The 27,600-nt window shown below is 41.0% G+C and overlaps 1 protein-coding gene across 4 annotated transcripts in view; it reads left to right on the forward strand.

Moving 5' to 3' along the window:
* CNKSR3 (CNKSR family member 3) overlaps positions 1-27,211 on the forward strand; it is an 88,354-nt gene extending 61,143 nt beyond the window's left edge. For 3 of the 4 annotated variants that reach the window (XM_072767462.1, XM_072767472.1, XM_025997822.2), the window contains 9 exons: positions 3,894-3,935; positions 6,627-6,746; positions 8,841-8,900; positions 13,113-13,181; positions 13,431-13,577; positions 17,614-17,738; positions 20,523-20,731; positions 21,224-21,313; positions 23,931-27,211. In XM_072767462.1, coding sequence (XP_072623563.1) covers positions 3,894-3,935; positions 6,627-6,746; positions 8,841-8,900; positions 13,113-13,181; positions 13,431-13,577; positions 17,614-17,738; positions 20,523-20,731; positions 21,224-21,313; positions 23,931-24,229 — 1,161 coding nt within the window. In that variant the 3' untranslated portion in view covers positions 24,230-27,211. Of the gene's footprint in view, positions 1-1,479; positions 1,544-3,893; positions 3,936-6,626; positions 6,747-8,840; positions 8,901-13,112; positions 13,182-13,430; positions 13,578-17,613; positions 17,739-20,522; positions 20,732-21,223; positions 21,314-23,930 lie in introns of those variants that run through there. The other variant, XM_072767479.1, reaches the window with a different exon arrangement.
* Positions 27,212-27,600: the final 389 nt, after the last annotated feature.

The following is a 27,600-nucleotide window of genomic DNA, read 5'->3' on the forward strand; positions in this document are numbered from 1 at the left end:
CCACACATATATATTTGTGTAAAATTAGATATAGAGAAATTGTGTAAAATATTTATTGAAAATAACAATATCTACTGTAAAAGATTGGCATGAAGATTAAATGAAATAATATATGTAAAGCACAGTGCCCACAAAAAGTCATAGCATTTAAGTAGGAAATATAAAAATCATGCCTTGATAAAGAAGATGTGGTGTATAAGGGTGGTGGAAGGGGAGGAGGGTGGGGGGTGATGGGTGACGGGCACTGAGGGGGACACTTGACGGGATGAGCACTGGGTGTTTTTCTGTATGTTGGTAAATTGAACACCAATAAAAATTAATTTATAAATTAAAAAAAAAGAAGATGTGGTGTATATACATATATATATATATATGTATACACACACACACACACACACTGGAATATTACATTAAAAAAGAAATTTTAACCATTTGCAACTATGTGGATGGAACTAGAGTGGATGGAACTTACACTAAGCAAAATAAGCCAAAGAAAGACAATTATCATATGATTTCACTCATATGTGGAATTTAAGAAACAAAACAGGATCATAGGGGAAGGGAGGGAAAAATATAAGACAAAATCAGAGAGGGAGATAAACCATAAGGGACTCTTAACTCTAGGAAACAAACTGAGGGTTGCTTCAGGGGCAGGGGTGGGGGTGGGGAACTGAGGGATGGGCATTAAGGAGGGCACTGATGGGTGTTATATAAGACTGACGAATCACTGACCTCTACCTCTGAAACAAAAAATACACTATATGTTAATGAATTAAAAATTAACACTTAAAAATTTTAAACATAAAAAATCATGCCTTGTACTGCTTTTCTGGCAACAAACTTGATGGTTTAAGGAGAGGAAGTTAACAAGTATGTTGCTCTTTTTTTTTTCTGTTCTTGGCCTTTTGTTTGTTTATTTAAATTTGAACAATTTTTAAGGATGAAGATTGGCCAAATATGAACATACATGGGAGTATCACTGTGCACTTAGATTGAAAAAGATGTTTCGCTCTTGTGAACATATGTTTTCTTCAGCAGTCAGAGAACACAGGTGCTTTGGCAAGTGAATTTTTGTGTGCACACAGGTTAGAAATAACAAACTTGATGAGTGAGCTGAACTCCTTTTTCTGTGATGGCAGCGACAAGCCTGGATGAGCCAGGAGGCTTCATGCTCTCTTACAGCGAGGGGAAGTTCAGTTTTCTTCAAAACTTCTTGGCGGAAGGTCTGTTGACTTTTCCGGAAGAAACCAGGCTTTTCCACTTACCCCTTTATTCTGGGAAATTTAAGGAATGAAAATTGTGCCCTTCTTTGCGGTGACAAGGATCATGTTCTCCTGGGGTCCTTCCTTATTACTTTCGTCTCCATCTGTGAGGGGAGACGTTTGCTCATCCTTTTGCTCCTTTCTCTCCTCCACATGTTGCTGTCTGCCCTCCTCTTTCTCGTCACTTTGTGTCCTTCTGTTTGGGGCTAAGGTGTCAGTCTCGTGATCTGAAGGGTACGTGGTGGCTGCTCTTCCCCTGTAAGGACCCTGCACCTGTCTAGGTAAGCATGCCTCAGCTGCTGCCCGACACCAAGTTCACGGATAGACCTCCCGTCCAGTTTGCAGGCTCTGCTGTCAGACGAAGAAACTCTGTATGTTGCTCTGTCCTCGTAAAGTTGTGATGACAGGAAACCTGCAATCACAGTGGTGGGAGATGAAATGACAGGGGCAGGTACCAGAGTCCACTGCGGAGAAAGTGGCCCAGGAGGACTGAACAGAAAGCAAGGTGGCCATGGAAGCAGAGGAGAAAGAAGCCACGAGAGCTGGTTGTGTCTCAGTCATGTGCCACATGCTTGACATGTGATCATGTTTACTTCTCAGCAGATCTCTGAGCTAGGGTTGATCGTGTTGGCTTTATGGAGGAAGAAATAGGCTCAAGTCACCTCAGCTGCTAAGGAGGTAGAATAAGGAAGTGCAGAGGAGGGAAGGGGCACCTGATATCAGCACTGGCTGGGTCCCTGCCAGGTAGGCTGGCCTGAGTCCGCTGATCCAGGTGACCAAGGAATGTGACAAAGCTCAGCCCCACAGTCTGGCTCCTGACGGGTGACTCGGTTCCAGGACTTCTTTTTTTCCAGTCCATTGCCTTTATGCCAAACACCATGAAGTCATGTGTGCAGCTGCTTCCTCCCAGTAGGAATGGGTGTGGGAGCCTGTATTCATGGCAGCAAAAGGTAAAAAGTGAGCTCTCTTGCATGCAGACTTGAACAAATTTGGGGGGCAGGAGAGCTCCTCTAATGACTTGGCTCCCACCCCACAGGGAGAGCCCTTTTCTTGGTGGCTTCTTAGATCTGTCAAGGAATCAAGTGTCAGGATCCCCGAGGTCACACAGCCACCTTGAGTCATGGGTCCTGGTGTATCAAGAAGAGCTGTCTCTCTGTGGGTGATTATCTCATGAGAGTGACAGGGCTCATCACATCATTTTGGGATTTGTAATGAAAAATCATAAACACATATTATTAGCTTTATTTCTAGCACAAGACTGCATTAAGTATTCTGTTTGCTAAAATTGATATTTATTTAATAATTCTCTCTTTCTTATGGTTTTAATATGAGTTGAGCCGTCATGGTAGTCAAGCCTCTACACAAGAGGGAGGAGGAAAATCATACTTTTGAGTTATAATTATTCTATTTTACAGAAGTTGCTCCTGTAGGTTGAGATTATATCAGATTCATGCATGTAAAAATACATTTCTAAATTTCTTTTTTTTTTTTTTTGAGTGTTTTCTTACTTGGCTGCCCTTTTCCTTAGAATCAGTGTAAATTTTGGGAGCAGCGGAGTATTATTGTTTCTCACATTTTTTAATTGAGTAGAGAATTTTTTTAAGAAGACATTGAAAATCTGATTACAAAATCGTATAGGGTAGATTATCATGCATTTCTAGTCCAGGCCCCCTCTCCCCGTAGTAGTAAAAAAATGACGTCAAATGACTTTTGATTGAAGTGAAAATCTTTGACAGTTCCAAGAGTTGATTAATATCTTTCACGTACATGAAATAATTAGGATGTCCTAGTTTGGGATTATACTTAATGGTGCAAAATAAACTCTTAAAGGATCTAGTCCCTTTTCCCCCCTGCATACTCTGCTATGGAGTTGGGAAACCTTTGCTGTAGACCAGTTCTAGAAGAACTGAGAGTTTCACATGGCAGCTTCATTGTGACCACTTTTATACAGGACAATGGAGACTCCTATAATCAGCCAACTGGGTTCATACAGTTCCGAGGCTTTTGTTCTTAAGCTGAGTAAATAATGCTTTGCATTCCAGCCCTTTATTTGATGTCATCAATAGCATACCTCAAGACCACTTTTTTGGCAGTGTGTTAATGAATGTTTTGTTGAACGCTTTTCATTTATTAAGGACTGAGATACCTGATTTAATCTCAGTGCTGCTTAAAATAAACTTTTGTGGCTACTTTACTCAAGCTCTTATTTGAAAGCTATTCTTACAAGCAGGCCCAGAGCTAAAAGATTCCTGGCTTGTTGGCCAAGTGCTAGTTGAGCACGGGGTCACATTTGGGAGCCATTGTCCAGTTTCTTGGACTTGATTTCTGGCTTACTACTCTCTGCCCAGTCTAGATGGTTGGTGGATTCCAGTTCAGTTCTTTTCATAGGTTTTCTGATTAAGTAATCGGTCAAATGCATTCCCTGGATGATAAACTCCTTCAGTCAGGAGAGAGTAGGACCTTAGGAGGAGGTGGATGTCCCCCTCTGTGCCATCTGCACCCAGTGCTGGACTCCTTGAGCTGCAGGGTGAGGGGCACACCCGAGATGTCTTGGGTACCTCTAGAGCTAAGTAACCAGTTTTTGGAAATTTCTAGCTCTTACAGTTTTCTTTTTCTTCTTTCCTTCTTTAGGATTGCCTTGTAGCAGAAATGGAAGATAAAGTTTTAGCTGTAGTAAGTATACCTAAGTTACTGTAAAATTCCTTTTCCCAAACCAATGGGACTCCTATTAATTCAAGTAAAAAATTCTGTGGCTAATTCCTTTAGGATATACTTTGAAATATTGGCTTTTGGGAGTTGAATCTATTAATTTAGGTAGCGAGGTAAGATTAAAAGTTATTTAACAACAAGAAGATTACGACTGTGAAAATTCCTGTGCTTAACTTGCATAGATGGGAGTCTCTGTTTCATCAGGTACAATTATACTTAAATTACCAGCTAGCCTGTTAATCATGGATATACTGATCTGCATATTTCACTTTAGGAACATTTTGATTAAAAAAAAAATCCTTGGCAAAAACTTTATGATGGAGGGGGGATGTGCTGTGATTGTTTAAAGAGCATTTTGTTACTATTCATCATCGCTTCCTTCCTTTGACATAAGCCTGCCTGTGCTCTTTTGATAAGGCCTTCCTCCTACTGATGTTGAGGAATTTAGCAATGAAACTGCTATAAATATATTTTCCATAAATAGGAAGGCTAAACAAATTGGGGGAATGTAAGAAGTGTCACTTCTTGGATTCTCCCCCTTGGAAAAAAAAAATCACTCTTTGGAATTTCCTGATTTCTTTGGTGGCTTAATTTTGAAAGATGAGGTGAATCTGACTGAAGGAGACAACCACATAACCCCTGTTAATTCTACATGGAGAACACTGAATAGGGATCTTCATGTCTCAGAAATTTTACCTGATCAATGTTTGGGGTCAGAAAATGTGAGCCAGTACTAAAAAGGTCATACACCTAAATGTAAAGCACAGATCTGTGTATCTCCTAGATGATAACAAAAAAATCTAGGTTGGGGCAGCCCCGGCGGCACAGCAGTTTAGCTCCACCTGCAGCCCAGGGTCTGATCTTGGAGACCCAGGATCGAGTTCCACATCGGGCTCCCTGCATGGAGCCTGCTTCTCCCTCTGCCTGTGTTTCTGCCCACCCCCCCGCCCCCCCGTCTCTCTCATGAATAAATAAATAAAATCTAAAAAAAAAAAAAAAATCTAGGTTGACCTTGTGTTTGCTGATGAGTTTTTACATACAACACCAAAAACAGAATCCATGAAGGAAAAATTGTTAAGGTGGTTGAGGTGGAACACTGTGCTCTATGAAAGTGTTAAGAGTGAAAAGACAAGCCACAGACCGGGAACAAGTATTTTTAAACACATATCAGATAAAGGACTTGTATCCAAAATGTACAAAGAACTGTTTAAACTCAATAATAAGAAAATAAACAACTCAATTAAAAAGTGGGCAAAAGATCTGAACAGACACCTCAGCATAAAAGATGGGCATTCGACAAATAAGTATGGGGAACGATGTTCAACGTCGTGTGTCATTAGGAAATTGCAAATTAAAACAAGAGTGAGATACCACTACACACCTATTAGAATAACTGAAATCCAGAACATGACAACACCAAATGCTGACAAGGATGCAGAGCAGTACAAGCTCTTGTTCATTGCTGGTGGGAATGCAAAATGGTACAGCCACTTTGGAAGATACTGTAGTAGCTTCTTACAAAACCAAGCCTACTCTTAACCTACGATCTAGCAGTTCTACCTCTGGGTACTTATCTGGTCACAAAAACCTGTACAGAATGTTACAGCAACTTTGTTCATAACTGCCAAAACTTGGAAGCAGCCACATGTCCTCTAGTAGGTGACCATATAAACTGGCACATCCAGACAATAAAACATTATTCATAATATTCAATATTATTCATAAAAAGAAATGATTTGTAAAGCCATGAAAAGATATGGAGGAGCCTTAAATGCACATTACCAAGAAAAAGAAGCCAATCTGAAAAGGCTGCGTATTGTATGATTCTAATTATCTGACATTCTGGAAGAGGCCAAACTGTGAGACAGTAAACAGATCAGTGATTGCCAAGGGTTCATTGTGGGAAAGGCAGGAGAGGTGAATAGGTGAAGCACAGGGGGTTTTTAGGTAGTGAAACTAGTCTGTATGGTACCATAGCAGTGGTTATAAGACATTATGCACTTGTTGAAACCCATAGAATTGTACACCACAAAGAATGAGCCCTAATGTAAACTGTGGACTTTTGTTGATACTTAGGTACCAATTTTGGTTCATCAGTTCTAACAGATATACCACAGTAAAGCAAAATATTTGTAATATCTTGTTATTATTAACTATGTTCTAGCTATTGTTGGAAGTTGGGATGGGGAAGGAAGTATATAGAAACTTGGTACTTTATGCTCAGTTTTTCTGTAAACCTAAAACTGCTTTAAAAAGAAAATCTATTTAAAAAAAATTGCAGACAATTTTTTTTTTTTTTTAACTGTATGGGTATTTGATATGCTTACAATGTGAGTGATCACTAAGAAACCTTGCAAATGGCAGGGAATAGGTGATTCTCCCTCACTGCCAGATGGGGGTTTCTGTACAGTCCATGGCTCTTCAGTGGCCTTAATTCACATAAGAGCTGCATTCTTTAAACAAAGCCGAAGTAGTGGCACTATTTCCTCCGATTGCAAATACAAAGTCCAAATGCCAAAGCTTCATTGGGTAGCATTATTAAAATGATTACTGACTGGAGCTATAGATTGTAGATGAAGTGCATTTCTTTAAAATTCAGCTTGAGATAAACTTAGTTAATGATTGAACCTTTCCTATTTGCCTGTCCAACTCTAGGTCAAGGTTTTAAACGGCATCTGTGATAAAACAATACGCTCTACTACGGATCCTGTTATGAGCCAGTGTGCGTGTCTGGAGGAAGTTCACTTGCCAAATGTTAAACCGGGAGAAGGCCTGGTAAGAATTCTAGAATCGCTTGTTTTCTTTTAAAAAATAACAGTATCATTTATTAAATTTTTTTCTGATTCCTTATTGCTTTTGTTACAATTCTGAATAGAATTAAATAGATTGTCTTCCATGTAGTTAGGAATTGGCCATCTTGAACTGTTGACAGGTTTTATGTCTTCAAAATATAAAAATAAATACAGGTTTTAAACTGTACTCTCATATCTTAAAGGGATTGTCTTAACAGTTTTATTTTTAGGCCTTAGCCATGCAAGGAGATATAAAACATTTACACAAAGGAAAGATGGTCTCTGGGTACAAAACAACATCTGTTCTGAAAGTCTGTATTAGCACTTAGGGTGAATGTGAGAAGAGATGGTTGAAAGAAATGATTTCCTTAAAAAATGTCCAGAAATGTTTCTTAAGTGACGTATGAGCCCTATAACAAGAGGCCCTGAGCATACAAATAGGTAGAGGTACCTGGCTACCTGGATCTGTGCCTTGATACCTAGATCTTCCAGCATCAGGCATGATTAATTTGCTGAGATTTAAGTGGAAGAAACTGTGAGGCTCCCTCATGAGCTTTTCAAGGCTGTGATTTTGAGAGAGCTGGGTTTCCTCATCTGTCAGAAGTGAATAGTAATGGACAGCCCGGGTGGCGCAGCAGTTTAAGCACCCGCCTTCAGCCCCGGGCGTGATTCTGGAGACCTGGGATCGAGTCCCACGTCAGGCTCCCTGCATGGAGCCTGCTTCTTCCTGTGTCTCTGCGTCTCTCATAAATAAATGAAATCTTAAAAAAAAAAAAAAAGGAGTGAATAGTAATAATGACTGCCTCACAGAGTTGTTGAAAGTATTAAATTAGGTGCTGGGTGCCAGCTGCTAGATACATCGTTCCCTTGCATTCATTGGTGGCTTGCAGATACTGAGGAGGAGGAGGACGAGGAAGGCCTAGTGTGTAGATAGCTGTGGCGAGGCACCAAGGCAGTCTCTGCTCTCAGGAAAACAAAAATCAGCCAAATATCGACAAGCTCATGTTCTTAGTAAGGAGTAATTCACATGTTGAGACTTCTTGGCTTCAAGGTGAATGATGGATTAAAGTAGTTTAAGCAGGGAAGACTTCCTGGAGGTGAGTTTATAGTTATTTCTCAAAGCAGAGAAATGTCCCCAGTGGCAGAAGTGGCCTCAGATGGTAAAGTTACATAAGCAGATGCTTTGGAAGGAGGAGTCCCATAGGTTGGGAGAAGTGGATTCTTCGGTGAATGGTGAATGAAAGAAACGGGAAAGGGGGGAATGGAGAGAAGCTTGAAGGTGTAAGCATTTGATGAGATTCTCATTAGAGAGTAGGGTGGGTTGCTGAGCAAGACAAGTCCAAGGTCAAAATGATTTCTGAGGATGATCTGTATTATTGCAAATTCAATACCAGAGTGAGCAACAAATCTTTTCCCCATCGACTGTTTGCCCTCCCCCTCCCACACCATCTTATAAAAGTTTAATAAACATTTTTTATATGTGATACAGTAGACGGTGGCAGTGTTTCCTCTCTGGTATGGTATTCGCCTCTGAGTTGGCTTACCAGGCCTGTCGGGGGAGCGTCTTTGTCTTTATGCTTCGCTTAAAATGGAAGAGTGCCTTTCCTAATAGACTCCCTATGTTGTGTTGCTTTAATAATCTTTGTGCATATATCCTGGTCTTCAGTGGCTTAAACAAGTCACCTCCATGATGACTGCTGCTCCCACGTTTATCTGAATATAGTGTGTCACCGAACAAAGAGATGGTCAGGAGAGAACGGTCCTTGTTTGAAATGCCTCATTCATCCTGCAGGTCTGAGAAGGTGCCTTCTGAGTCCCCAGAGTTTTATAACAAAATTCTCTGTGCCCAGAACACAAGTTACAATACCAGAGAGATCCGGCCCCTGATTTCTTTCATGAGCGGTTCCCTTTGTTTGCTCTCCTTTGCTCTTGTTTCCCAGTGTTTCAGGAGGCCTAAAAAAAAATGAGTGTTGTTCTGAAGGGATTGCCTTTAATGTTTTATAAGATGAAGTCTCCCCGGCGGCTGTGTTTTCTAAACTTTGGAGTAATGAGTTAATGTATTTGTGACTCCCTCTAGGGCATGTACATCAAATCAACCTATGATGGATTGCACGTGATTACTGGAACCACGGAAAACGTAAGTGGACATATCCGTTGAATGTAAAGCCATTATGTGTTTAAGCACACATGACACAGAGTCCCTCTACTTGGTGCTGCAGCGTGTGCATCCTATTTTATTATCTGTAGTCACTGTGGGGGCTGTTTTGTTCATTTCTGTTGCTAGGACGCTGCTTATCACCAGCTGTCATGAATTTATTATTTAAATTGCCTTTTATTGCTGTCATTCACATACCTTGCCCAGTTTTTACCCACCCCCCCACCCCTGTTAATTATTCCCTTTGCTCCTTGGAAGTGTTAACCCGTAAGTATAAAAACAGTGATCTCTTGTTGTTGAAAACCATTCTGACAAGAACTGGGATTGGTAGCCATATGTGTAAAATACAGTTTTTTGTTGTTGTTGTGTTATGGAATTTATATGTATCACCAAAGCGGCTATTTTGGGATTTTTACCCAACGTAGATTCTTTTTATAGAGTTGTGTTTTGTAATGTTTGGCATGATACTGAAATTTCGGGTTTTTTCTTTCCCCCTGATCTTTTGAATAGAAAAAGCAGGGTTGCTTCTACTGGGAGAGTCTTTGTATACTGTTAACTTCCTTTTGGAAAGGCTGCTCCATGAAGGGTTTTTCCTGAGCCCCTCAAAACATTTTGAATTTGTAAAGAGTAGAGCCAATTGAATACTTTCTTTTTGCAATCTACAATATGGCTAGTTTTTGATGACATTGATAGGAAGCTAAAAATGTTTGAAATGGCTTCTTGGATCTGTATGAAAGAAGCACGTGTTTGTGGAACTAATCTGCTATTTAATCAACTAAAACAAGAGGAAATAATTCCTAAAAATAGAAGAAATTTGGTAACTCCTCTTCTAATCTGGTGGAAATACATGCTGAATTTTGAACTTTAGCTGCTAGGTCTTTTGATAAAATAAAATGGCATAATCTTCGATGAGGGTTTGTGACACAAACTTGATTTTTGTAGCAAGAAAGAAATGACATTGCTCAAGGCAGTGAATTTTAAGTAAGTTTTGTGATTCTGGCAGACGAATGAGTAGAAGATGGTGGTATCTTTAAGCATTCTTTGTCGAGCTACAGTGAAAATCACTGAGAAGCAATAGAAATTTTTATAGCACATACATGATAAGCAATAACAGCATGGGAAGTTATGCTTTTAGGTCAGGGATGGTGCAGAAGAGAAAAATGCAGAACTCATTACACAGTTCATCCCTCATTCTTGTCGAGACTTAGCATATATCAGCTGAACCATAAGGAGAACATACTTATGTACCATTCAGTGCATTGTTTTGGGGTTGGATGGATTCAGAGGGATGGTGAAGGTCATTTCAGATTTTAAAGAGTTGAAGTTTTAGATATAAAACTAAACTAACTGTCTACTGATTGCATTGTTTAACAGCCAGATCTGTGTGGCTGCAGACTGGTCTTCCTAAAGCAGTTTTCATCTTGGATAAATGTGTAGCTCACTGTCATATTACTACCAGAAGGCACACAGATTTCTCCTCTTCAAACCACCCCCCTGCCTCCTGTCCTTTGGTTTTAAGGATGAGAGTTGAAACAGAGACTAAACAGGCTGCTTTTGAATGAAGTGAAATGTCTAATGTAAGGATACATTTCCTAGAATTCCAACCAGACTCAATAAGACTGGGTGAGAGATTTAAGATTTACCTGGATGTAGTTGATCTCATACAGGACTGTACAGAAGCCACCTAGAGACAGGTGGTTTCCATCTTGTTAAAGATCAAAAAAAGGGAAAACTTGTCTTATTCCAGCTGGCAATCCATTTGAAAATATCACTCATTCTTTTCAGTCATTGAGCTTGTGTTCATTGAGTACCTGGAATGTGCTGAATACTCGCTAAATCTCACAGATGTGGGTGAAAGGTTAGATAAGAGCCTACTTCTCAAGGGCTTAATCTGGGTATTTTACCCTAAATGCTGGGTATATTACACTTAAATGGCAGTAGAAAATGCCAGTTTCCAGCTCTGGAACAGCTTTCCAGCTAGCAGGTAAAGTTGTTGGGACTTTAGAATCAGTATGTTAGTTAGTTAGTTAGTTATGTATGAATGAATGAATGAATGAGAGAGTGCATGCAGGGACAGGGGCAGAGGGAGAGAGAGACTCTCAAGCAGACTCTTCACTGATCATGGAAGCTGATGCAGGGTGGAGATCATGACTTGAGCCAAAATCAAGAGTCTGATGCTCCACCAGCTGAGCCACCCAGGTGCTCCCAAAATCAGAATGTTTTAATGGAAGCGTAGTGTGGTGGGTTGTAGTGGATGGAAATCACCCACTGCATTCCCTATATTTCTTTATCTTGGACTCCAGGCTGAAACAATGATAGCAGGCCATCTTAGGCCTCCAGTCCATTTTGGGGGGAGGTTACCTGAGAGGTCAGGATCATTCCAAGGTCAGCTGAACAGTATCCAGTGATTCCCTATGACTTCTTTTTTTTTGATGTTGTTCAACACCTTGACAGGATCCCATCCATACTTCTATTCCCTACCTCTGAGATGATGTGAGAATTAGATTAGCCTCTGAAGAATGGATGCATTATTCTCCAGGTCATCACCCTTCTGCAGAAAACCAGAACAAGCATCATTTTTCAGTAGTCTGGCTCATGGTGAAGATAGGCAAGAGCCATTGCCCCAGGGAGAGTTTTGGTATTAAGCTCTCTCTTTACCAGTGTTCTGCCAAATACATCGCTTAATCACCTGGTAGGACATTTGAGAAATGAATGCATGAGGATCCCTAGGAAGGAAAGTCAATTCAGGACATTTAGGCTTGGTTTTGAAGATCGCACATCTTCAAACAAGAACTTCCTGGCTTCAGGGTCATCTTTTATAAAGTGAACCTTACCTTAAATTAATCCTGAGCCAGGAAGATTATCTGGGCTGGAGTGATTCTGATCAGACTTAGCAAAATTGGTCTATAACTATGGATTAAGCATCTGACACATGGGCAAAAAGGAGCCTAGGTGCATTTGCTGTTTTCTTTTAGTGCCTCAAAAGAGAAAGAGATTTGAGGTAGGCCATCTTCCTGAGGTGCCCATGGTGTGGTTCTCTCAGGCAAGGCCCTGCTCATTGTTACGGTGGCAGGTGAAATGTTTTGAAACACGACTGTCATAATTACCTGTGCCTTGCATTGAATCGAAGATGAATGTAGATGAATCGAAGGGAATGTTTCTACAGTTGAATGTTGCTTGCTCGTTTCCTGCTGAGCCTATCCCAGCAGTTGAGCAAGAAGATTTAGTGAGAATGTCTTGAGTTTGGTTGCTGCCCTCCTGACCATGTTCAGAGGTGCTATTTTTAAAAAGATAATTGTAAATATGTCTGAAGATTCAGTCAGTTACATAAGTTACCAAGTAAAATACTCTGGCCTAGATAACATTTGATGGTAATTTGAAATCAAGGGTTTTATCCTTTTCTTTGCTTTTGCTCATAGGAGATACCTTAAACGTAGAGAGTGCTAGTTTCATTCATTGAACAGAATATTATGGGCAAAATAGCTAATGAGTAGATTATATCTAGGTATTTATATGCACAAATATGTGCAGAGAGAGCTATATATGTATGTATATATATATTTGTAAATTTGTAGCAAGGTATTATTTGGGGGAATCAAAATCTGGACTTTTGATACTGAAAACACATTCGTTTTAAATTCAACCTGAAAATGACGAAAATTTAAATTTGTTTTCTCTAAAGAAGTCCATTTTCTATTGTCACCATTTTTCTATGTGAATAGCATTGTGATAATGAGTAAAGCAAAGTTGAGTAAACAAGGTTCAGTTTTAATAATTGCTTAAAAGGAGGTGGGATGACAGGGTTACAGTGATGATCTTTACATTTTCAGCACTTTGTCAGCTTTTACAAGATATATTTTGATACAGATCTGTGTAAGGTACTTCTTAGATGAACCAAAGGGTCGACTGTGTGTCACACTCTTCCTGATGGGGTAGAGGAACCTGGCTGTTATAACTGACAGGTGGTCTGGACCAGCCGACCACTTATCTAGTGGGGAACATGAGTGCCCACCCGTATACCAGGCTCTACAGACCATGTAATCTTGGGATCATCTCTTAAGTGCGCTGTGTAATAGTTCTTGAGAAAATTTTATTTCCATTGCTCGTCTGCAGAAGAAAGAAGGAAGAAGAAATAAAAGCAGAAAAAAATAGAAGATTTAAAAAATAATAAGTCTCTGTGTTTGTTCCTAATAGTCTCCTGCAGACAGATCTCAGAAGATTCATGCTGGTGATGAAGTCATTCAGGTTAATCAGCAGACTGTGGTGAGTTTATTCGTTGAGACTTAATGCTTTTAGTATTCTCTTCTAGGACTTTTAACTAAATCCAAAGCCTTTGCTTGAATTTTTAAAATTTTGCAATTTCTGTCCAATTTTTCATAATTTAAGTAGTACTGGATGAATATATTGGTGTCTGCTTATTTGCTCACAACTGATTTCCTTGAAATAAATTCATAGATTTGATTTTTCATAATTCATGAGTGAGTCCCTTCTCCTCATTTTCTTTCTTTGAAGGTGGGATGGCAGCTAAAAAATCTGGTGAGAAAATTGAGAGAGAACCCCACAGGAGTCGTATTGCTGCTTAAGAAGCGTCCCACGGGTTCTTTCAACTTTACTCCTGCTCCCCTGAAAAATCTACGGTGGAGACCACCCCTGGTACAGGTATCTGTTATGGTTGTAAACCTTTATCTGCTATCAGCACATGAACAGTGTTGAGTATCAGATTTGTCTCTAGAAAGAAAAATTACAGGGGTGCCTGGGTGGCTCAGTCCATTAAGTGCCTTTGGCTCAGGTCATGATCCTGGAGTCCTAGGATTGAACCCCACAATGGGATTCCTGCTGAGTAGGAAGTGTGATTCTCCCTCTGCCCTTCACCTCATTCGTGCTCTCTGTCTCTCACTTATTCTCTCTCTCTCTCAAATAAATAAATAAATACTCTTAAAAATTACAATTTGAAGGTGAATTGTTTCAGGAATTTATGTATGTAGAATTATTCTCTAGTCCTACTTCAATGAAAATATGCATTCTAGATCTTGTACCAAACAGTGTGGCAGCCACTAGCCACATGTGACTACTTAAATAAATAAAATGAAAAGACCAGTTCCTGGACCTCATTAGCCACGTTTCAGGGGCTGGGTGGCCTTGTGTGGCTAGTGACTGTCATCATCACTGCAGAAAGTTCATGCTGGTCCTTTTCTCCTCTCATTTCAAACACATCTGAAGATATACAGTGTGAGCACTAACCCCGGAGAGACCACATGGGGTTGTGTCCTTAGCAGCAGTCTCCCAGGGCAGCCGTAGGGACTGTGGGGATAATCCACTCAGTGGGAAGCGGTATCACTCCATTGTTTAGTTCAGAATTGGCAGCCTTGGGTGATAATCAAAAACAGACCAACTTAGAGTACTGTATAGTACCGTATAATTCTAGATGAGCAGTACACTCCTTTATTGCCTGCACCTGGGTGAACTGTGCTCCATGACTAAAACGCCCTCTTGATAACATTAGTCCTTAGTGTTTATTTTTTAAATTAGGAATAAAAGCAATGACATCTTTTTTTTTTAAAGATTTTATTTATTTATTCATGAGAGACACAGAGAAAGAGGTAGAGACACAGGCGGAGGGAGAAGCAGGCTCCCTATAGGGAGCCTGATGTGGGACTCAATCCCAGGACCCCAGGATCATGCCCTGAGCAGAAGGCAGATGCTCAACCATTGAGCCACCCAGGTGCCCCAAGCAATGACATCTTAATGTCTTTTTATAAGATTGAGATTGCAATTTATGTATATATAACTGTCTGCAATCTTACTGTACCTCTTCAAATGGAAGGAATGGTAGTCATCTCAGGCCTTTGATTTGGACACACCTACATGTGAACCTTAAGAGGGAAGGGGGGTTGAAATAAATAACAGATATGGAGCAAGGAGGGGCATGTAATTATAATCACTTCTTAAATAATAACTAATAAATTATTTATAAGTCAATTCTTGTAAATAGTCATGTCTTTAATAACAATATTAATCACACCCCAGCTGTGACAGGGCAATTCCAGTGAAAGACTCATGCTAAGAGGTCATTGGGAAGAAGCATGAAAAAGATTCACAGAGCAGCACAGTATAGTGGTTAGGTAGGGGCCTTGGAACCATACTTCTCAAATTCAGATCCCAGTTCTGTCACTTATTAGCTGTGGGACCTCTGAGAAGATATTTAATCTTTCTAAACCTCACTCCTAATTATTAGTATTTACTGTTAGAGAAGGCTGGGGCACCTTTGTGGGTCAGTCTGTTAAGCATCTGCCTTTGGCTCAGGTCATGATCCTAGGGGATCAAGCCCTGCATCAGGCTTCCTGCTCAGTGGGGAGTCTGCTTCTCCCTCTCCCTCTCCTGCTCCCCTTGCTTGTGCTCTCTCCCACACATGCTCTCTCTTTCAAATAAGTAAAATACTAGAAAAAAAAAGAAAAGAAAAGAGTCTTTGGGTTAAGAGGTGAGGATGGCAAGGAAGGCAGGTGTGAAATCTGACAGTGAACCTAGCTGGTGACACAGGGACAGAAATTAGAAACTCAGGGAAAGCAGAGATGGTGGGTCTTTTGAGCACCACTGAGTGTGAAGTGATAGAGGAAGATTCAAGTGGCTGTGTTCAGGTGGTAAGTGAAAATTATTTTTAAGGAGGCTAGAGGTAGTCCCTTCACTTCTGGAAATTCACTTAGGAAGGGCATGCTTCCCTCCTCTCTGGATTTGCCCACCCTGCTAAGACCCACCAACTGTGCAGTTTTGGGGAGGAGATGATGGAGAGGGAGGAGACACGTTGTTTTGCTTCTGACTCAGGGAGAGAGCCACCATCACAGTTCAGAGGCCGTTTGATAGCTTAGCTACTCAGTGTTCTCACGATGCATCCAGGATATTTTCCGAATATAAACTCTGAAAGACCAACACTCCCTGGGCATTGCTAAGTGTGTGTCATTCTACAGGCTTCTTCATGCCTGGGCACCCACCTCTTGTGGGGGAGGGAGCTTCTTTCCTTCTTGTTAACATCATTAATGCAGCCTGTCCCTGGAGAGATGTCATCATTCTGTTTTTAGGTCACAGTCCTGGTAACTGAGAGTTATTTTACAGACATCATCATCAATGTTAGAGTGTTTGGAGAGTGTCTATTCTGTGCCAGTGCAGTTTAGCTCTGCTTCCATTATTGAGGGCCTGCATCCTGTCCCTGTGTATTTGAGACATTGCTCAAGATTGATGGACTGAGGTGGTCATCAATTACATATTGAGTAACGTTGATTGTGTCAATGGCCAACATCTGGGTTGTAGGGATTATGTAAAGACTTAGGGGGATTAGTAAAGACTAAGCCCCTACTTCTCTTGAGCCTGGGTGTCTCCCCCTAAAACAGAGCTGTCAGTGTGAGCACTGGCTATCCCAGTCCTTCCAGTCCTTAAAATGGAGCTCCTGGCCTCACTTTGGGGGGACTTTAGGTCTTCCATCCCCAACCAGGCTAGATAGGATCTGAGGTACCAGGGGCCAGGCACAGTTCTCATGGAGTAACCCCCCCGGCCCCGCACTGGCTTTCACCAGTCATCTTCGTGCTTTGACTCTGGTATTTCCTCCCAGTTCCTTTACCAGCCAAAAGATGTGTGTCATTGTAAGTCTATAGAACAGATAAGATTGAAGGTATCACATGAGATATTTAAAAATAGGTTCTTTGAGAACAATAACATAATTAAAATTAAGCTGTATGGGTCTTACATTTTTAAAATTAACTTGTGTGGATGTGTCTCTACGATACTGAATTAAACAGCATAAGGTTGTACACTTACTATGTGACAAGCAGTGTGCTAAGCCTGTTACATGTACCATATCACTTAATTCGCCCTGTGTTGGTACTGTTCTTGTCCTCATTTATTCCCATCCTACAGATGAGACACAGAGAAGTTGGGTGGTTTGCCCAAAGATACACAGCTAATGAGAGCTATAGCCAGGATAGCACCTGGATGGAGTCCTAAGCCCATGCTCCAGTCCGTGATGGCCTTGGTACTGATTTGTATAAACTAGCTCATTCAATCTGCACTGCAGTCCTACGCAAGAGGTACTGTCAGTATAACTGTTTTTTGAGGAAGAAACTGAGGCATGGGTATTTAAGTGATTTGCCCAGAGCTAGAATTCTAACTTGACTCTGGAACTCCGAAGCCACTACTACTACTACTACTACTACTACTACTACTACTACTATTACTACTACTTCTCCTCCTCCTCCTCCTCTTCTTCTTCCTCTTTCCTCCTTCCTCCTCCTTCCTTCTTCCTTCTTCTTCTCTTTTTTAAAGATTGATTTATTTTAGAGAAAGTGAGAGAGAATGTATGAGCGGGGGTCTGGGGAGAGCAAAGAGAGAATCTTTCAAGCAGACTCCCTGCTGAGCACGGATGCTGGACTCTATCCCATGACCCATGAGATCATGATCTACACTGACACCAAGAGTCTGACTGAGCCATCCAGGTGCCCCCCACCCTGAGCCTCTACTTCTCACTATGCATCTAATCTTTCAAAATTCCCAGTTAATTCTGAGTGTCTGAAAGAGTACAAATTGAGTGTTGCTAATAGTAGTCAACACACGAATGACCTCACTCCTCCATGTTGGTTTTGGGGAAGAAGAGTTACCCCAAAATAGTCTCTAAGTTCCCTTCCACCCTTTGCACTGGCTTCCATTTCAGACCTCACCTCCGCCCACGACAACCCAGTCCCCTGAAAGCACTATGGATACCTCGCTGAAGAAGGAGAAGCCAGCTATCCTGCATCTTTATATCCCTCCTCCACCAGCCGTTCCCTACTCTCCCCGGTACGTCATTGTCCCTGTTGGCAGTGTGCACATCTCCTGTGCGTGGAGCTAAGTGGCACTCTGAAGGCCATGGGGACTTTGAGGGCAGAAGTTGATTAAACCCAGGGTGCCAGGGCTGAGTCTTGAAGTTGCAGTTGTGTTAGAAAGTGGGATCCTGGGAATAGGGGTGGGAGGAATGGGTGAAGGAGATCAAAAGCTCCAAACTTGAGTTATGAGATAAATAAGTTATGGGATGTACTGGACAGCATGGTGATTATAGTTCAACAATATTATATTTTATATTTGCAAGTTGCTGGGAGAGGAGATACTAAAAGTTCTCACCACAAGAATAAAAGAATTTTGTAACTATGTGAGGTGATGGGCGTTAACTGAACTTTTTGCGGTGATCATTCTGCAAGTATATACACATATCAAGTCATATGTTGTACACTTAAAACTAATACAATGTTATATGCCAGTTATATCTCAATAAAACCAGGGAGGGAAATGTGTGGTCCTTTAGGGGGAAGTGTAGGGATGGATCCAGGTTTCATCGGGCTTGAAACTACGTCGTTTGGTGGGGAGGAGGCTCTTTATGTAAAGAAAGAATGTGCTCTTGGAATGCCTTATTTTGGCTCCTCCTGGGATATAAGAAGAAGCTGTTTGGGGGTTCCTGGAGCTGAAGTTTCATTATGTATAAGGTAAAATCATCTCTGGGGAGGAAGATAGTAATTTTTTTTTTGTGCAGCAAATTTTGCAGAGTGTTGTGTTCTTCATAGGACATAAAAAATAGGAATATAGGTGTGATCCTCTGTATTTATGCCTGCGTGTGTGTGTGTGTGTGTGTGTGTGCCTATTATAAATTCTAAAGGTTGTTCCTCTCTTAATTGATAAATGGTATAACAAGAAGAGTCATATTAGCTGTTACATAGGGGAATATTTAGGTATGAAATACAGGTTTATACCAATTTACCTATTAACAGAGAATTTAGCTCATTTATTCAACATACCTTTAGTGAGTGTAGTGCCTGAATCACCGTCTTACCCAAAACAGATGCAGTTCTCTTGCCCCCAGAGAACTGCCAATGTCTTAGTCAACTGTTCAAGAATAAACTGAGAAAAACATAATTATGCTATAATATTTCATAAGACAAAGTTCGGGCTGAACTTAACAGTGATATTTTACTTCATTTTGGAGTTTTTTTTATTGGTTTGTTTTTGTTTTAAGCTGAGTATTTGATTCTGTCATGTTTCTTCCCTGGCATAAGGAAGAATTAATATCATTTTCGGGATCCCTGGGTGGCGCAGCGGTTTAGCACCTGCCTTTGGCCCAGGGCGCGATCCTGGAGACCCGGGATCGAGTCCCACGTCGGGCTCCCGGTGCATGGAGCCTGCTTCTCCCTCTGCCTGTGTCTCTGCCTCTCTCTCTCTCTCTCTCTGACTATCACAAATAAAAGAAAAAATTAAAAAAAAATATCATTTTCTTCTCCCTGGTTTTGGGTTGCCCAGAACTTAGTATAGCATATAGAGAACTTACATTAGCTGATCAGAGGCATTGGAGTTGGTAGATGGGACTCGTCCCTATCTTCACAGACCAGAGTCATGGGATTGTAAGTGTGTTTAAAGTGACAAGTAGTTGCCTTTGCACATGGAGAACACAGTTTCATGATGACCAGTGTGTAGGTGGTTCTATCAGAAACTAGGAGGCCACTCCCAAACTCCCAACTCTGAAAGTCCTTGTCTGGGTCTCAGTGAGGGTCACAGAAGCAGTGGCAGGATAAGGGGTGTATATATATATATATATATATATATATATATATATAGTAAAGGGGAAAAGGAGCTGGAGCTTTTCATCTGCTCGGGGGAGACACACATGGACACATATACATGTGCACATGTGCATACAAACCATTAATGAAGGATATTTTCTGAGGAATGAAACAGGCAAATGGTTATGGAGAATGAGTGGTGAGTCTTGAAAGCTTTGTGGATGGGGATATATGCCAGGTTTAAAAGTATAGAAGGAGATGAATTCATAAAGGGAGGAGGGGCTACGCAAGCAGGGGGTTCACTGGGAATTCAAGCAGGCAAAGCTGATCTTTAGATTATTTTTGGACTCGGTGGATGTTGTATTTTGTCGAGTAGTTTTTGCAACGATCACCTAATAGAATTTTCTAAGTGTGAGAAATTTAACTAGCTGGTAACTTGGCCTCAACTAAAATTAATTTCAAGTTTTATAAAAGCTGACATTTAGAAAGAATTAAGTTGGAGACGTTTATCCAACACTTGCCATTTTCTGTACGGAATTCAGAAAATAGACGCTCTCCACTGGGTATTATAAAGGCACCTTTGTATTTTTTGACATAATTTTCAAATCTAACAACTCCATTATATGTCAGGTGTCGTCTTTGCTGGATTTGGCAAAGATACTACTTTGGGCATCAGAAAAACGGCTCCAATCGTACCTTACCTTGTGATTTCCATAAGAAATAGATTCAGGTATAGGATAGAAGTGGAAGGAAAGCAGAGCTGTCTTTTCAAAGGTATATTTATACTATTTAAACATATATGAAAAAACTATCATTTTCATTTATTTAGTAGGATCTTGCTATTTTCTCTTATTTATTAATAAGATTTCTGTGTATTAGAGGGGTAGCAGAGATTGAAAAAGGAATGCTTTTTCCTCCAGTGGAAAGGAGGATTAAACTTTTCTTATGTTTTGTGTGCTCAAGGAAGTATGTCCTATAATTCTTCTGTATGAGAGGATCTTTGTAAGCAACTTAATTATTGCCCACTGTCTTCCAGGGATGAGAATGAGAGTTTTCTTTATGGAGGATTCAGTAAGTGTAAACAACCCGTGCCTGGTCCTAAGGGCTCCGAGTCCCCAAATTCCTTCTTGGACCAGGAAAGCCGAAGACGGAGATTCACCATTGCTGATTCTGATCAGTTGCCCGGGTATTCGGTGGAAACCAATATTCTGCCCACAAAAATGAGAGAGAAAACACCATCTTATGGTACATTTCTGAGTGTTTGTTTTGTTCTGCTATTTGTTTTTTCTTCCCTCCCCCACCCCCTTCCTTATTTGGAACTGTTGGATGAATTTGGCAGACTTTAAGGGTAATCTGAGGAAAACATAAACCTCAATGAAATTCTAAGTATGAGACCTTTATTCATCTCTCTAAAGCAAAGTCTTGTTGAATCATTACTCTCTGCCTGGCATCAAAGCCCAGTGGAGTGAGATCATGTTACAGTTTTAACTTTCAGTGCCTGGTTTTAGCTCGGAGCTGCTTTGCTCTGTAGACACACAGACTGAAGTTCAGCCGCCCTCTCCTAATTGCTCGCCACGGAAATCCGATGCTTTAAAATACTTTTCTTATTTCAAAATAACGTTATTACTTACGGTTGAGTGTGATATGGGGGAGTCTTCAGTTATAAATAAAAGAAAAGATCCTCTAATGGTCACAGACTCTTGTCAACGTGTCATGTTCCTTTCCCTCCCTTTGAAGGCAAGCCCCGGCCTTTGTCCATGCCTGCGGATGGGAGCTGGATGGGGATCGTGGACCCTTTCGCCAGACCACGAGGTCATGGGAGGAAGGGTAAGTTTCAGCAAGCCAAAAATACACTGAACTGGACTCAGAAGAACCCAGGCCCTCATTTCAGCCCTATTCCTAATTGTGCTGCCATAGCAGATAGAGGACCCAGCCCTAGTCCTGTCTTCTCCTCTGTAGGGTCGGGGTTGCTGAATGTCTAAGGCCCTACCTGTTTCTGGAATGACAGAATTTTATTATCCTAGTTAGTGACTGTGAATCTCCTGAGTAGCATTGCGTGCTCTACAAAGGTTGTGGGGGCACCTGGGTGACTCAGCTGGTTAAGCCTCCAACTCTTGATTTCAGCCCCTGCCATGATCTCAGGGTCCTGGTATCCAGCCCTGCATTAGACTCTCTGCTCAGCCGGGAGTCTGTTTCTCCCTCTCCCTCTGCCTGCTGCTCTCCCTGCTTGTGCCTCTCTCCCTCTCTCTCAAATAAATAAAATCTTTTAAAATAATTAATTAATTAGTTAATTAATTAAAAGTTTGTGCCATCGATGGCCTATAAGCTTCTAGATAAGTAGAAACATATTATTCATTAGGCAATCACACCCTGAATTTTATGACTTATTATTACTGGAGTCTGATTTTTGATGAATAGGCATGGATTTTTTTTCTCCTCCCTAAATCTTGTGTGAGAGAGTGATTACCATTGAAAAAGACATTGTGTTAATTCATCCCATGATCAAAGTGACTGGTTATTACACTAGTGTCAACGGAAATGTTTTTAAATAAATCCTTATTTTTTGCCAGATGATTTGGTCGTCAGTACTGGCAAGACATTCTGCCACTGTTTGTGCAGTGCTGAAACACAGAGCAGGTGAAAAGTTAAAGTACAGTAGACTTTAGGTCATAAAAGGAAGAAGAAAAAAGTTCTGGAGCCTCAGCTTCCAAAATGATCAACCCCTCACGTCTCCCTGGGACTTGATAAAGTTCCTCACTTAGGCACCTAAATCACCTGGATTACAATAAAGTGGAAAAAGGAGCTGATGTCTGTGTAAGGTCTAGGATACCTTTAATTGGCATGTGAAAATCTGTGGAGCAGTCAGCAGGTGGCAGGGCTGTCCTTTGTTTAGATTTACAAATGTCAATGTCTTCATTGCTATTCTCTTAGGTTTTTAATTCCCAACTTAGCCTTTTATTTCCTTTTAATATGAGAATTGGGGCTGGGAGATTGGGGGGCATTAAGTCTGAAAGTGGAGTCATATTTGACCTTCTCTCTCACCTTCCATATTTCTGTCATATGATCATTTTAGAATGAAAAGGTGTCTGTCTACACAGTGGGCATTTAAAAAAAAAAGCAGCTTTATTGAGACAGAACTCATGTGCCATCAATCTGCTTACCTTGTTAAAGTGTAAAATTCAGAGAGGTTTTAATACAGTCATAGAGTTGTGTGTCCACCAGCACTGACTAAATCCAGAATATTCTATCACTCCCAAAAGAAACCCCTGCAATGATTCCTTGTTCCTCCCCATTCAGCTCCTGGCAACCACTAATCTGCTTTGTCTCTGGACTTTTGTACTCTCAACGTTTCATTTAAATAGACTCCTACAATATGTGGTTCTTTGACAATGGGTACTTCTTAAAAGTAACTACCCCTTTGATTACAAAAGCAAAACAAGTACATTGAAAAACATCTAGAAGATGCGAGAAAATAAAACTCAGGGCTATAATCTGCTTCCCCGATCTAGAAATAATCACTCGGAGCATTTTCTAATATTATCCACTTATGAAAAAAAATGTGCAAAATGGAAGAAATAGATGTTTGACAATACCATGAGAGATGACTATTATTTAAAGCATCATGTTTTCTATAATAACTGCATTTGGCAGTCCATCTTCTGGCAACAGCACGTATTCATTCCGTCTGCTGTTGTTGGACATTTAGGTTATTTTGTCCACCACCCCAATCATAAGTAATGCTGCACTCAGCATCTTGAACATACATCTTTGTACATTTTTAGGAGTGGAATTTCTGGGTCAGAAGAATCCTACACGTTGCCAAAGTGCCCTGCATTTTTGGTTTCTATTCAGTTTCTTAACTACTCCCCTCCTTGTCCCCATCCCAGAAGCTGTCTACTGGCATTTAGCCTGGGACCATTCTTCCTTGTTCAGCAATGTCTCAAGCATTGCAGAGCATTAAAATCTTTGAACCCTGTCCGTTAAAGGTGAATAGTGCCTGCCCTCCTTTGAGAATGACCACCCAATGCAACCCAAGCTTTCTAAATGCTCTTTAGGGGATGCTTCAGGATAAGAATCACTGGCCTAGAAGCCCGTGCTACATGCTGCAGGCACTGAACACGGACAGATGGGGAAATTTTTTTAAATTTCAAGTGAAATTATGAAAATATCTTGCACTGGTAAAAATGCAGGCTCTCTGATTTTGCTCTGCCCTTTTGTTGCCTCTCAGGTGTAAAAGCAGCCTGTCATGGACTCTGTCTGCTTTCTACTTTCTAAACATCCAGTGGGGTGGGCCTGGCTGCCTGTGGGTCTTTGCAGCCCATCACCGGGACTGATGCCCCACGTTGAGGGCATCAGAGGTGTCCACAGGCTGCTGGCCCAGCTGAACAGGGTTGCACCGTGGATGGTTATTTTAATGCTTCTCGTGGGCTTTGTCTGGAAACAGGTGAGGACGCCCTCTGCCGGTATTTCAGTAATGAGCGGATCCCCCCCATCATCGAAGAAAGCTCCTCAGCCCCATACCGGTTCTCAAGGCCCCCAGCGGAGAGGCAGCTGGTCCGGGGCGCAGACTTTGTCCGGGGCAGCAGGTGCTACATCAGTTCAGATCTCCACAGCAGCGCCACCATCCCGTTCCAGGAGGAAGGGACCAGAAAGAAGCCGGCCTCCTCCTCAGCGGCCAAGTCCTCTACAGAACCGTCCCTGCTGGTCAGCTGGTTGACTCGCCTCAAACTGTTGACTCACTGAGCCCCGCCCTGCCCAGACTCTTCCCTGTCTCCCGCTCCCAAGTGCCTTGTCTCCTCAGTTGACAACCTGTTCTGGTCTTCATCCACAGTGTTATGTTGTGACCTTATGTGATGTCATTGTGTGTTTTCCTTTGGAAGTTGTATACACCCTTCTTGCAATTTTGAATTGGATGAGAACAAAACCAGAGGATCTCACGTGTTGGCAGGAGGAGAGAAGTGAATAGAGTCTGCTTTTCTTGCTTTCTTAGGGTTGGATGATGGAGACACACTCTGTGAACTGGGGCCTTGGCCAGGAACGTAGTGGTCATTACAAGGAACTGGGCCATTGTTCGTTTTGGGAGTGGTGCTGAAACTGGTGGCCATTGTCACACAGATACGTAGGTTTGTGGTCCAGCCTCTTCACCTGAAAGAGCCAGTGGAGAAAACATTTTTGTTTTGATTTTTCAAGCTACATCCCATATTTGTAAGTGTAGCAGCTTTGACTTTGAAATAACATGTGGCATGCATTTCATGCTGTTTCAAAGAAGTGGTTGAAGTAAGTGTAGGCCTGTTACACTTCGTTATTCCCTTTTCCTAACAACCTCGGTATGTAGGTCAGTTAATAGAGAAACACATGAACACATTTAGATAGGGCTTATTACACACAAAGAAGTTTATGGTTATTTGTGAGGGGTGTCGCATTGTTATTATATATTATTGTCTTTAAGGGAAAAGAAGCTATAAGATTTGCTGACAGCCAAAGTATCATTCAGAAAGATGAAACAACAATATTTAGGTTTATGAGAGATACATCAGTTTGCATTTTGACTGTGTAACATCTGTCTTCCAGAAGAAAAAAAAACCAGGCAGTTCTTCAAAATTGTACATATTTTGCTAAATAGAAATCTCTTGGAAAGTCTCATGGTCACTAATTTTCAACTAGCATCAGGTATTTTGGAAAAGTGTGTCTGGATATTAACTCTTGTTTAAACTGAATGTATGATATTTTGTTAGAACAGAAAAGTACTATCTTGTTAATTTAAGTGTTTTAAATATAGTTGTATATTTTTCTTACTCTTAGTCACACGTAATTGAAATATTTGTTTTGCGTCAGACGTGAAGCGAATGAAGGTGAGGGTTCAGGGTGTATTTTGATTGACAAGTGACCACCACTGGCAGTTGCCATGGTGGGCGCTATTGTTAAAAAACAAAATAAACCCTCCCTCGCATTTTGGGATTTTAGGGATCAGAAATGGGGATGTTGAGGAAGCGCGGCAAGGTAACATTACATCTGAGGCATCTTCCTAGACAGAACTGATACCCCTTGCTCAAAAACATGCCCCCCCACCCCCCTGGAATTGTTTACTTTGTTCAAGTGCCTGAAATTCAATGAATTGGAGCTTCCCCAGAGGAGTTAGTAAACATCTTCCTTTTTAAGTACCTCTGGTGAGACCAAGGGGATGAAGTCAGTCAGGCTCTTCCTGTCAGCCTCTGAGGGAGCTAGAGCTGAAGGGTAGAAGAGACTGGGGATGTGTGATTCACGAGTGCTTTAACCACAATGTAAGGGCAGAGCATGGGGTGGGGAGGTCTGGTGATAGGGCCCTGAAGACTAGCATGGAGGCTATGGAAAAGGAGGGGCACCAGCCCTGGCCCATTTTACTGTTAGCTTGAGCTGGCTTTATTACCAGAAAAGGAGATGGCAACACTTCCTCTCACTCCCTGGATTTGGGAGGATTCTTAGTGCTCCATCTAGTTCATCTGAGTAATGAGTTAAGTAGCTTTGGAGGTCTTAGCTGGAGGTTGGCTCCTTTTCTGTGGAGAAAATACCACTCATGATCAGATGACTGTCCTCAAAATGCATTTTTAGGAGTCAGTCTTAACTACAGGCAGTGCCCAACTTAAATGACTGCACCAGGTAGGTGTTTCTGTGCCCTTGTTCTCTCAAGCTCTAAAAGGAGAACCAGAGAAGTTTCTGGGTCCTCTGCCTTCATTGGTCAGACGCCACAGCTTCATCTGTATTTTTATGTGGGGCTTCCTCCTGAATTGTGTTTCAGAAATAGATCACTGCTAAAAAAAAAATGTTTGCATACATCTCTACTTGTGAGATATATAAACAATAGTTTAATACTGATTTCTTAGCAATGAATGAAAACAACTTGCCTCCATAGTAATCCAGATTTAATGGCGGGCGTGTGGAATGACACTTTGACATATAAAACTTTAAAATTAGTGATTTTTTTCTTTAACCATACCAGACCCAACTCAACATCCACCCCTTTTTATAATAAATATTTTACAACACAGCTACAATTATCAATGAAAAATCATGGATGATAAAACCCATCCTCACACATAAAAGCATCATCCACATTTACTTTTACTATTCCAAAATGAAATTCGTAGGTAGTGTAACCAGCCTCTATAGACACACATCAATTTAATATCCTAAATGAAATATAAACAAATATAGAAATATTTTATAGTGAAATAATCATTTTCCTATGTAAGTGTTCTATCATGGTTGTATTACAAGGGGTATTGAAATAATGAAACAAGGCACATACATACTTGAACCTATAGATAAAATCACCATGAATGTGGCAGCTACAAATGGAGTACAGGTGTGCTCTGTTGGCAACTCAATGCCAAGAACAGATCTATGTCAGTAATACGATTTTCTAAAATGTGGCCAATTGTTGGTAAAGCTGTAGATAAAAGTCTATGAGAGTGGGCAACCCTGTCAGGACCTTTCTCAATTCTGAGAGCTTTCTCTGTATCTTTTCTTAATAAATTTCTATCCCTTTACTCACTTAAAAAAAAAAAAAGTCTACCAGAACTATACCCACACAGGGCTTACTGGGTGCCTGCCATTGTTCTAAATCTTTACCTAATGACTTTATGAGATGTCACTGTTCTTCCCATTTTGCAAATGGGAGAGTGAGCTGAGGGTATACAGCTGATAATGGCAGATTTGGGATTAAAATTAAAGCAATTTAGCTCTGTCCTCCTTGTTCATAATCACTTTATTGTACAGGCTTGTCTCAATTTGTGGAGTGATTAGATTTCCTGAAAGTTCCAATACATTTTAAAACTGGAGTAAAAATTCTCTGTATGTGTTTAGATAAAATGGGATTATAGACTCAGCTAATTCTGAACTGGGTTTTCATCTACATGCATACTTGGTGACACAGTTGGACGTAGTGGGGCTTGTGCAACACCCGGGCCCCACCTGTTGAGTGCCAGTAGTGGCCCTCCCCATCATCAGCACCTTACATTTCCAAAACTGCCTCTCGGGCTAGGTACCATCCTTTTGAGAACAAGTGATTTAAAAGAAATATCATCATCATCATCGAGTGTGATTCAGTCTCCATGCTGTGTTCTTGCCCATAGCCT

The sequence above is a fragment of the Vulpes vulpes genome, chromosome 1, assembly GCF_048418805.1.
Source record: "Vulpes vulpes isolate BD-2025 chromosome 1, VulVul3, whole genome shotgun sequence".
NCBI lineage: Eukaryota > Metazoa > Chordata > Mammalia > Carnivora > Canidae > Vulpes > Vulpes vulpes.